General features: G+C 44.9%; 1 protein-coding gene across 1 annotated transcript in view; it reads right to left on the bottom strand.

Annotated features, from left to right (window-relative positions):
* Positions 1-2,206: 2,206 nt before the first annotated feature.
* Positions 2,207-12,484, bottom strand: part of LOC115195912 (A disintegrin and metalloproteinase with thrombospondin motifs 5-like) — a 29,711-nt gene continuing 19,433 nt past the window's right edge. Inside the window, exons 5-8 of the mRNA XM_029756258.1 lie at positions 8,801-8,984; positions 8,406-8,581; positions 6,324-6,499; positions 2,207-3,567 (exon numbers count right to left, since the gene is read on the bottom strand). Of these exons, the coding sequence (XP_029612118.1) occupies positions 2,898-3,567; positions 6,324-6,499; positions 8,406-8,581; positions 8,801-8,984 (1,206 nt within the window). The 3' untranslated portion in view covers positions 2,207-2,897. The remainder of the gene's footprint in view (positions 3,568-6,323; positions 6,500-8,405; positions 8,582-8,800; positions 8,985-12,484) is intronic.

The raw sequence follows: 12,484 nt of genomic DNA, 5'->3' as shown, positions 1-12,484 counted from the left end.
TCACGCTCTCCGTAGCCGACATGAGTGAGACCTTTAAACAGGTCAACATACACAAGGCTGCGGGGCCAGATGGATTACCAGGGCGTGTGTTCCGGGCATGTGCTGATCAACTGACAGGTGTCTTCACTGACATGTCCTTGATTGAGTCTGTAATACCAACATGCTTCAAGCAGACCACCATAGTCCCTGTGCCCAAGAACACAAAAGCAACCTGCCTAAATGACTACAGACCAGTAGCACTAATGTCCGTAGCCATGAAGTGCTTTGAAAGGCTGGTAATGGCTCACATCAACACCATTATCCCAGAAACCCTAGACCCACTCCAATTTGCTTACCGCCAAAACAGATCCACAGATGATGCAATCTCTATTGCACTCCACACTGCCCTTTCCCACCTGGACAAAAGGAACACCTATGTGAGAATGCTACTCATTGACTACTGCTCAGCATTCAACACCATAGTAGCCTCAAAGCTCATCACTAAGCTAAGGAACGTGGGACTAAACACCTCCCTCTGCAACTGGATCCTGGACTTCCTGACGGGCCGCCCCCAGGTGGTGAGGGTAGGTAGCAACACATCTGCCATGCTGATCCTCAACACTGGAGCTCCCCAGGGGTGCGTGCTCAGTCCCCTCCTGTACTCCCTGTTCACCCACGACTGCATGGCCAGGCACGACTCCAACACCATCATTAAGTTTGCTGACGACACAACAGTGGTAGGCCTGATCACCGACAACGACGAGACAGCCTATAGGGACGAGGTCAGAGACCTGGCCAGGTGGTGCCAGAATAACAACCTATCCCTCAACGTAACCAAGACTAAGGAGATGATTGTGGACTACAGGAAAAGGAGCACCGAGCATGTCCCCATTCTCATCGACGGGGCTGTAGTGGAGCAGGTTGAGAGCTTCAAATTCCTTGGTGTCCACATCAACTACAAACTAGAATGGTCCAAACACACCAAGACAGTCGTGAAGAGGGCACGACAAAGCCTATTCCCCCTCAGGAAACTAAAAAGATTTGGCTTGGGTCCTGAGATCCTCAAAAGGTTCTACAGCTGCAACATCAAGAGCATCCTGACCGATTGCATCACTGCCTGGTACGGCAATTGCTCGGCCTCCGACCGCAAGGCACTTCAGAGGGTAGTGCGTACGGCCCAGTACATCCCTGGGGCTAAGATGCCTGCCATTCAGGACCTCTACACCAGGCGGTGTCAGAGGAAGGCCCTAAAAATGGTCAAAGACCCCAGCCACCCCAGTCATAGACTGTTCTCTCTACTACCGCATGGCAAGCGGTACCAGAGTGCCAAGTCTAGGACAAACAGGCTTCTCAAAAGTTTTTACCCCCAAGGCAGTAGATTCCCGAACAGGTAACCAAATGGTTACCCAGACTATTTGCATTGTGTGCCCCCCCCAACCTCTCTTCTACGCTGCTGCTACTCTCTGTTTATCTTATATGCATAGTCACTTTAACTATACATTCATGTACATACTACCTCAATTGGCCCGACCAACCAGTGCTCCCGCACATTGGCTAACCGGGCTATCTGCATTGTGTCCCACCACCCGCCAACCCCTCTTTTTACGCTATTGCTACTCTCTGTTCATCATATATGCATAGTCACTTTAACCATACCTACATGTACATACTAACTCAATAAGCCTGACTAACCGGTGTCTGTATATAGCCTTGCTACTCTTATTTTCAAATGTCTTTTTACTGTTGTTCTATTTCTTTACTTACCTACACACACACACACACACACACACACACACACACACACACACACACACACACACACACACACACACACACACACACACACCTTTTTTTCGCACTATTGGTTAGAGCCTGTAAGTAACCATTTCACTGTAAGGTCTACACATGTTGTATTCGGCGCACGTGACAAATAAACTTTGATTTGATTTGATCGCGCATTCTTCTGTACTAACCTAATGTAGCAGGCATAAAAGAAAGACACAGACCTTGACAAGTACGCACGCAATCGATTATGATCATTGTAGTTAATTAGCATGTTTTCTGCACTAAATTATTTTGAATATTGGCCTGTTGGAAACTACAACTCCCTACAACTACATCGCACAGTTCGGGATTCAGTTGATTTATTTCTAGAGAAACTAATGTGCGCATTGAGTTCACAGAAAAAACCATAACTAAATGAAATTCAAATAATTGAAACGAAGTCTGTCAATTAGTTGTTTAAAAACCAAAATAATAAACACAATTTAGGTTAATCGCTCAGCACTAGCTGTAAGACACAACTCTGCCCCAACTCACTCCATCACTGTATGTCCATTTTCTGACCTAGGATGTTTGCAGTGCATTTCCATCCCATTTCTGGACTGGTTACAGTACGGATTGGTTGCTCTTGCTTGTGCCCCCAGCCTACTTCCTGGTCCGCAATCCAAACAGGCAGTTGGATAGACCAATCGTATGTGGAGAATCGGCCGTGGGAGGAGCAAGAAGAAAAAGGGGACCCCGAAGGGAAGTGGAGAAAAAGTGCCACTCATCAGACTAGTACGGAGGCCCATTGTCCAGAGGTGTGCAGTCACACAAGACAAAGAGACAAAGCGGACAATCATGAAAAACCCACAGTAGCAAGAACATACAGAAAAGCAAACAAAATGTGTCATTAACAGAGGAATACAAACGAAACCTTCAGATAGAGGAGGGATTTGGCAAGTGGGTGGTTGTTGATTGGGCGGCTGCACTATTCGGAAGTGTCCACATGTATCCCTCGTATGTCTGTAGCTGTGCCAAGCAGGGCCTGGCATAGTAGGTTGGGGGGTAAGGAAGAGGAGGGGTTGACTGTCAATAACCAGTGTCTCTGTCTGTGTGTACCTCCTACTTTCAGGGGAGTCTAGTTTCTGGTCCTTTCAACACTTTTTCACTAGGCATTGTTTGAAGGCGGAGGGGCGGTCCCCCAGAGGGCAACCCTTGACCAGCTTGGCCTGCGGGTCCTTGCACTGCACCGTGCGGCTCTGCCAGCCCATGTCACAAGTCCTGGAGCAGATCATCCAGGGGCCAGTCACCCACTGGGGCCCAGAGGCCGCTGTCAACACCCCTGGGGCTGTAGAGAGAGCCATGGCCGAAAACGGGGCCGATGTGGTTCTACTGCTTGATCTTGTAGAGGTGGTTGTTGTAGTAGTAGTGGTGGTGGATGTGGTTGTGGAGGTGTGAGGGGGAGATGGAGGTGGTGGAGCCGAAACCCGACGGGGCATGAAGAAGCTGTAGCGGATATCCAGGGGCCTCTTGGCGTCCGTGGCCAGAATCTGAACTGTAAGGGCCTCTCTGAGGGCCCCAGGGCCCATGCTGTGTAGCCACTCATCCCGCTGGCTCCAGCCACTGTAGTTGAGCACTGAGCCATTGAGGGGGATGACTGTCTCTGAGGTAGAGATCATGAACTTGCCGTTGAGGAGGTAGTCGCCACCGGGACGACGCAAGGCCAGGTAGGCTGTGTACTGGGGCTGATCCTTGGGCTTGTGCTGGCGAACCTTGATGTGGGTGGAGCCCACTGGGATCTTCACAACATCTGTGTAGCCCTTACTGCATGGGGGAGGGAGAGAGGGGAGAAAGCAGTTACAGGAGAGCGTTTACAGGAGAGAATTTTACAAACTTGACTTGTTGGAAAGGTGGCATCCTATGATGGTGCCACGTTGAAAGTCACTGAACTCTTCAGTATGGCCATTCTACTGCCAATGTTTGTCTATGGAGATTGCATAGCGGTGTGCTCAATTTTATAAACTTGTCAGCAACGGGTGTGGTTGAAATAGCAGAATCCACTCATTTGAAGGGGTGTATATATAGTGTATGTCTATCTTCACCATTAGAAGGTGTGATTTAGAATTACAAACTCATGACGTACAGTGGAAAGAAAAAGTATGAGAACCCTTTGGAATTAAATTTGATCTGAACTTCATCTAAGTCACAACAATAGACAAACATAGTGTGCTTAAACTAATAAGACACAAATGATTGTGTTTTTATTGTCTATATTGTATACATAATTTAAACATTCACAGTGTAGGTTGGAAAAAGTATGTGAACCCCTAGGCTAATGACTTCTCCAAAAGCTAATTGGAGTCAGGAGTGCGCTAACCTGGAGTCCAATCAATGAGACGAGATTGGAGATGTTGGTTAGAGCTGCCTTGCCCTATAAAAAACACTCACAAAATTTGAGTTTTGCCTGATATGAACCATGCCTCAAACAAAAGAGATCTCAGAAGACCTCAGATTACGAATTGTTGACTTTCATAAAGCTGGAAAGGGTTACAAAAGTTTCTCTAAAAGCCTTGATGTTCATCAGTCTACGTTAAGTCAAATTGTCTATAAATGGACAAAGTTCAGCACTGTTGCTACTCTCCCTAGGAGTGGCCGTCCTGCAAAGATGACTGCAAGAGCACAACGCAAAATGCTCAGTAAGGTTAAGAAGAATCCTAGTGTCAGCTAAATACTTACAGAAACCTCTGGAACATGCTAACATCTCTGTTGACGTCTATGATACGTATAACACTAAACAAGAATGGTGCTCATGGGAGGACACCACGGAAGAAGTCCAGGCACTTGTCATCTCCCGTCTGGATTACTGCAACTCGCTGTTGGCTGGGCTCCCTGCCTGTGCCATTAAACCCCTACAACTCATCCAGAACGCCGCAGCCCGTCTGGTGTTCAACCTTCCCAAGTTCTCTCACGTCACCCTGCTCCTCCGCTCTCTCCACTGGCTTCCAGTTGAAGCTCGCATCCGCTACAAGTCCATGGTGCTTGCCTACGGAGCTGTGAGGGGAACGGCACCTCCGTACCTTCAGGCTCTGATCAGGCCCTACACCCAAACAAGGGCACTGCGTTCATCTACCTCTGGCCTGCTCACCTCCCTACCTCTGAGGAAGCACAGTTCCCGCTCAGCCCAGTCAAAACTGTTCGCTGCTCTGGCACCCCAATGGTGGAACAAGCTCCCTCACGACGCCAGGACAGCGGAGTCAATCACCACCTTCCGGAGACACCTGAAACCCCACCTCTTTAAGGAATACCTGGGATAGGATAAAGTAATCCTAACCCCCCCCCCCTAAAAGATTTAGATGCACTATTGTAAAGTGGTTGTTCCACTGGATATCATAAGGTGAATGCACCAATTTGTAAGTCGCTCTGGATAAGAGCGTCTGCTAAATGACTTAAATGTAAATGTAAATGAAGCCACTGCTGTCCTAAAAAAAACATTACTGCACGTCTGAAGTTTGCAAAATGTGCACCTGGATGTTCCACAGCGCTACTGGCAAAATATTCTGTGTGCAGATGAAACTATAGTTGAATTGCTTGGAAGGAACACACACCACTATGTGTGGAGAAAAAAGGCACAGCACACCAACATCAAAACCTCATCCCAGCTGTAAAGTATGGTGGAGGGAGCATCATGGTTTGGGGCTGCTTTGCTGCCTCAGGGCCTGGACAGCTTGCTAAAAATTAATTCCAAAGTTTATCAAGACATTTTGCAGGACAATGTTAGCCTATCTGTCCGCCAATTGAAGCTCGACAGAAGTTGCAACAGGACAATGACCCAAAACACAGAAATAAATCAACAACAGAATGGCTTCAACAGAAGAAAATACGCCTTCTGGAGCGGCCCAGTCAGAGTCCTGACCTCAACCCGATTGAGATGCTGTGGCATGACCTCAAGAGAACAGTTCACACCAGACATCCCAAGAATATTGCTGAACTGAAACAGTTTTGTAAAGAGGAATGGTCCAAAATTCCTCCTGACCGTTGTGCAGGTCTGATCCGCAACTACAGAAAACGTTTGGTTGAGGTTATTGCTGCCAAAGGAGGGTCAACCAGTTATTAAATCCAAGGGTTCACATACTTTTCCCTCCCTGCACTGTGAATGTTTACACGGTGTGTTCAATAAAGACATGAAGCCATATAATTGTTTGTGTATTATTAGTTGAAGCAGACTGTGTTTGTCTATTGTTGTGACCTAGATGAAGATCAGATCATATTTTGACAAATGGTATACAGAAATCCAGGTATTTCCAAAGGGTTAATACTTTTTCTTGCCACTGTATAGAGAGATGAGGGAGAAGGGTGAATGTGAGAGGGAGTGAAAGAGTGAGTGTGAGAAATTGATATCTTTAAGAAGAATGTGTCGAATGAAAGCTGGAGAGGAAGACAATCTATAGATCTATTTTTTGACTTTGATGTGAAAAAGCTCAGTTTTGATTTGTCTTTTCTTGGTGCTGTGCATCGGACAAATGCACATGTAAACACCAAATGTTTTTTAAATTTCAGTGTGTGTATGTGGGTTCCCTTACCTCTTCTTGGTGAAGTTGCCTATCACTCTGATGCAGCCAGTGCTGTCCCCTCCACAGATGCCACACTTGTCAAACTGCAGCTTGGAGCCGATGATGCCGTCACAGCCGGTACGCACACACTTGCCCTTCACACACACTGAGCTGCTGTACGGCCGACATTCTGTCCCGTCCACCACCTGGAGAAGGAGATATTATCATATTTGTTGTTGTTGTAGTCTTCATCATCATAGAGGCTATGCCTCGTAGGAGATTGTTGCTGATTACTGCCGAGGTGCGGTGGTCTCTGCCGAAGCATTACCCGGGTGGGTGCTACAGATTTGGTGGTAGATGTTCTAGCCTACCTACAAAGGAGGAGTAGCTGTGAACTTCAATGACAGAGGTGCCTGATGAAGAGTCTGACCGTCTGACTGTTATTTTTCTCGCTGGCTGTATGATGAACTACCGACGCCACCTGCACTCAACTCTACTTTACTGAACTGCATCATTATTTATCTGTGGAAGACCATCTCCCTAAAATATATATTTTTAAAACGCCTTTGAGATTCTGCGGTACATAAAATAAATCTATCATATTCATCATCATCATGGGTATATTATCATATACAGTGCCTTCAGAAAGTATTCACACCCCTTGACTTTTTAAATGTTTTGTTGTGTTACAGCCTGATCACACACAATACCCCATAATGTCAAAGTGGAATTTTGTTAGTAGAACATTTTTGAAATTAATAAAATTAAAAGCTGAAATGTCTTGGGTCTATAAGTATTCAACCACTTTGTTATGGCAAGCCGAAATAAGTTCAGGAGTAAAAAATTGCTTAAAACACATAATACGTTGCATAGTGGTTAACATGACTTTTGAATGACTACCCCATCACTGTACCCCAAACATACAATTATCTGTTAAGGTCCCTCAATCGAGTAATGAATTTCAAGCAAAAGAAGGGCACCGATTGATAGACGTGCAAAAACAAAAAAAAGCAGATGTGGAATAGCCTTTTGAGCATGGTGAAGTTATTAATTACACTTTAGATGGTGTATCAATACACCCAGTCACTACAAAGATACAGGCGTCCTTCCCAACTCAGTTGCTGGAGAGGAAGGATTTCACCATGCCTGTACACCAAGCATGTACTGAATAAAACATATTCCAAAACATGCATCCTGTTTGCAACAAGGCACTTAAGTAATCCTCCAAAAAATGTGGCTTTACTTTTTGTCCTGAATACAAAGCGTTATGTATGGGGTAAACCAACACAACACATCACTTAGTACCACTCTTCATATTTTCAAGCATGGTGGTGGCTGCATCATGTTATGGGTGTGCTTGTCATCGGCAAGGACCAGGGAGTTTTTTAGGATAAAAAGAAATGGAATACAGCTAAGCACAGGCAAAATCCTAGAGGAAAACCTGGTTCAGTCTTCTTTCCAACAGACACTAGGAGACGAATTCACAATTGAGCAGGACAATAACCTAAAACACAAGGCCAAATCTACACTGGAGTTGCTTTCCAAGACGACATTGAATGTTCCTGTGTGGTCTAGTTACAGTTTTGACAGCGCTTGAAGAATAAGAAACATTTGCAAATATTGTACAATTCAGGTGTGCAAAGCTCAGAGAGAGACTAACCCAAAAAGCCTCAGCTGTAATCGCTGCCAAAGGTGTTTCTAACATGTTCTGTCTCAAGGTAGTGAATACTTATCTAATCAAGATATATTAGTGTTTTTTTTATTGTTATATTTTATACATGTTAAAATTTTTCTTCCACTTTGACATTACAGACTATTTTGTGTAGATTGTTGACCAAAAATGACAATTAAGTCAATTTCAATCCCACTTTGTAACACAACAAAATGTGGGAAAAGTCAAGGGGTGTGAATACTTTCTGAAGGCACTGTACGTATATATCATTATCATGGCTATATCAATATCATCATCATCATTATCATACTAGCATAACGGACACTACAAGTCTTGCTAACATAGGTAGTGGACTAGTGGTAGTGGAAGACAGCACTCCAAAGTACTGTACCCTCACTCACACTCTTTCACTCCCCAGTGCCCTTCTCTTATTCACTCACCCTCTGCAAGAACACCACATAGTAGCCTGTGCCCTTGGCCCGGCATGTCAGCTTGCACACATCTTTGGGGAGCACTCCTGCGAACTTGGGTACCCACTCCACAAAGGTCTTCATCCCCTTAGGGTCTGTCTGGGGGCCGTTCCGCACCTCACACTGCTCCTGGCGGAAACTCTTACCTAGAGGAGGAAAGTTACACCACATGTTAGAGTGGGAACATTAGAATTTCAGACTGTGTGTGTTTGTGAGAGAGCGAGAGTCAAAATATTTACCATTCATTGATCTATTGTAAGCCTGTGTATTTACCTGAGCAAATGTATACTTGTGTGTGCTTATGCGTGTCTATACCACTATGTGATCACACACGTCAGCTAGTCAATCTGCAGTACTACACTCACTGGGCGAGGGGCACGGGTTGGCACTGCAGGACCTGTAGATGGCTCGCTTGCCGGTGCAGTAGCGCCCATTGTTTCGGGGCGGCGGGTTGTTACATAGACGCTGGGCAAACTGCACCCCTCCACCACACGTCCTCGAACATGCCCCCCATGGACCCCACGAACTCCAACTACCATGGTTAGATGCCTTGGAGAGGAGAATGAGGAGAGGAGAGTGGGAAGATGAAAGAGAAAGAGGAGACAGGAGAGATGGAGGTGATAGGAAAGAGATTGAGAGAGAGATAGCGAGTACTGTTACAGTTGCCTAGTGAGCACGTTAAAAGTTGGATTGGCCGGCAGCCAAGCCACATGTAAAATGTGTGTCTGTGTGTGTGTGTGATGCATTTGTCTCTGCATGTGTGATGCATGTGTTTATGTGTGTGTGTGTGATCCATTTGTGTATCTGCATGCACGTGATTGTCTGTGCAAGTTGAATACATTGAGAGGGTTGTGGGGCGGCATGATGATAGAAATGAAAGTAATGTTCGAAGGCGACCCAGTACTTCAAGGCAAAGTCAGACTGTTGCATTGTGCTATGCTAGCTCACATGCTAGCCTACAACATCTTGAGGGTATAGGGTGAAGTTGCCCCTAGATGCTGATCTTGGGTTAGTTTAGCATTTTCCCAACTAATGGTTAAGGTTAGGATTGGGGGAGAGAAAGCTGATCTGAACTGTCTTGATTTTTTACGATTTGTCTCTATTCTTCTTTGTTTGTTTGTTCTTATCCCAGAGATACATCTATCCTGATTTACCTCTATGACATGACCATTTACCATGGAAACGGATGGTGTAAACATTCCAATGTTACGCCATCCAGGCACAAATCGGATTCCATTTATTTTTGGACTGGTACCAACACTATCTGCTACTAGCTGCAAACACCTGCGAAATATTCAACATACTATTTAGCCTACTCTAATTCTATTTTCTTGTACTCTATTTTTTGTACATTATATATTTCCTCATATTATTTGTTTTATTTGTTGCTTTGACTTTGTTGATTTTCTTGCTTTTTTTGTATATATTTGTATAGTATTTTGTATTATTTTTGGTCTTGACGATGAAGGGGAGGTCACGAAGGCTGCAAGTCTCTAAATTGAGTGTCAAGTTTCTGTATTTTACTTGATGTATTTTATGTACTTTGTGTATTTGACTGTATATAAACTGTTAGTAAAAACTAATCCATGATATTATTAGACTAATGGTAACAAGTTCCTCATCATGGAAAGATATGTTGTTAGTAGATCTGGGTTCAAATAGGCCTAGTATTCTAAATTTTCAAAGGAAATATGTAATACTTTGAGCATTGCTTAAGCCTGTCTGAGGTGCCAGATGGGCAGGGTTCACACTTTTGGGAGTATTCCATTGGTTCCAATGCGCCAGGCAAGCTCAATCAAGCACAGATTTAAACTCAGGTTCAGTAGTTAGATAGAATAAGAAGGATTCATTCTACAGGTTCTATTCATTCTAATTCTGAATTCTGTCTTTCTACAACTATCAACCCAAAGAACTAGAATGATTCATTCTATGGGTTCTATTCATTCTAATTCTATCCCACTACAACTAACAACCTATATAATTACAATAATTAATTATAATTCTATATTCTATCACACTACACTTCATTCTATTGGTTTATTATATGGGTTCTATTTATTCTTATTCTATGGGTTGTTAGTTGTAGTGGGTTCAGACCTGGGTTCAGGACCTTGTCGTCGATTGAGCTTTCCTGGCTCAATGGACCCATAGAATAGTTCCAAAACGGTAAACCCCCCCATCTGGCACTCCAAGCAGAATAGAGCAACGCTCAAAGTATTTGAAAGATTTCATATAGTATTTGAACCCAGGTCTGAGTGGGTCATCATGACCAGCGACTGACTGTTGGGCTGAAATAGGCTGTAAAATTAACATCATTATCATTCTTACAGACTGTCCTTCAGCTCAAAGCCATGGAGGAGGATAAGAAAAGGTCAGAGTCCAACCAGAAGAAGAAGGAGGAGGAGTTAAGGAGGATGGAGGAGGAGTTTAATAGGAGGGAGGAGGTAATGGAGAAGAGGGAGTGGCGGGTGGAGAGGAAGGAGGTGGAGAAGAGGGAGGTGGAGGTGGAGAAGAGGGAGCTGCAGGTGGAGAAGAGGGAGGGGCAGGTGATGGTGGAAAGGAGGGAGGTAGCAGAGGAGAAGAAGGAGGTGGTGGAGGAGAAGAAGGAGGTGGTGGAGGAGAGGAAGGAGGTGGCGGAGCAGAGGAAGGAGGTGGCGGAGCAGAAGGAAGGAGGTGGCGGAGGAGAGGAAGGAGGTGGCAGAGCAGAGGAAGGAGGTGGCGGAGCAGAAGGAAGGAGGTGGCGGAGGAGAGGAAGGAGGTGGCAGAGGAGAGAAAGAAAGTGGTGGAAGAGAGAAAAGAGGTCAAGGTGGCAAGGAGGGAGGTGGAGAAGAGGGAGATGCAGGTGGAGAAGATGGAGAAGACTGCAGGGAGAGAAGAGAAGATTCTGAAAAGAGAGAAGCGGCAGATTGTTCTGAAAAGCAAGTGGCTGATGGAAGAGAGGATGGCTGTCAGGGAGGAGAAGGAGAATGTTCAGAACTGGGCAGAGGATGTGAAGGTGAAGGTGGAGGAGGTAGAGAGGTTGAGAGCGCAGCTGGAGAAAGAGAAAGAGTTGGCAGAGGGAAAGACAAGGAAGATGGAGAAGGAGAGGCTGATGAAGGAAAGAGAGGAGGTGGAAAGAAACGGAGTGTAGATGGAGAGAGAGAGGATGAAAATGAATAGACTGGGACAGGAGTCAATGTTGAAGAGATGGAGAGAGGAGGACTCTGGCAAATAAAGCCAAAATCCTGGACATAAAGAACGGAGAGATAGAGAAGAGAGAAAAGGACATCGCAGACAAGGAGTGGATGAAGAAGGAGTTGGAGAGGAGGAAGAAGGAGCGAGAGGCGTTGGTGAATGAGAGACAGAGGCTGGTGAGTAGGATGGTCGAGAATGAAAGAGAGATGAAATCCTACAGGGACAGTTGCTATGTAGCATTAAGGTCAGGAGTAGAACATTTTAGAGCCCTAACCCAACACATAATAAATAAACTAACAATGTACTGTAACCCCTCACCTTTGATCCTAGGATTAACCTAACCCCCCTATGTCCTGTTTTTATTTTGTTGCAGCTCTCAATGGGTTGTTGTACCCCCCTCCACTTCACCCTTAGGCCCCCTAGGGGGACCCCCCTCTAGCAGGTGTGAAACCTCCTGCCCTCTCCCATGCTCTCCTCACCTATCCTCCCATCCCATCACCTCCCCTCTCCTCTTCCCATCCAAAATAAACATGCATATTTTCATTTAACATTTTGTTTGTGATTACTTTGAAATAGATCATTGGTCTAGATAGATCTTCTGTATACTCTAGTTAGATGTCTAGCAAGTTGGTCTAGATATACAATATAGACAGTGTTTGGGAATCTACTCTGAATATATAGTTTACCAAGCTACCAAATACTGCAAACAGGAAGAAGTTAAACTACACTAAATCTACCCTTAAGAAAAATATAGTTTACTTAACTAAAGTTACTAAATCTGAAATTGCAAGAACAGATCACTCGAGTCAAACTAATGTTTCAAGTGAGAATTAGGCAGGTTTGCTGCTGAAAAAGAAAGGGAATTCTTGCCAACA

The sequence above is a fragment of the Salmo trutta genome, chromosome 6 (assembly GCF_901001165.1).
Source record: "Salmo trutta chromosome 6, fSalTru1.1, whole genome shotgun sequence".
NCBI lineage: Eukaryota > Metazoa > Chordata > Actinopteri > Salmoniformes > Salmonidae > Salmo > Salmo trutta.
The sequence above is the reverse complement of the archived record's forward strand: the minus strand, read 5'-3'. Positions and strand labels throughout refer to the sequence as shown.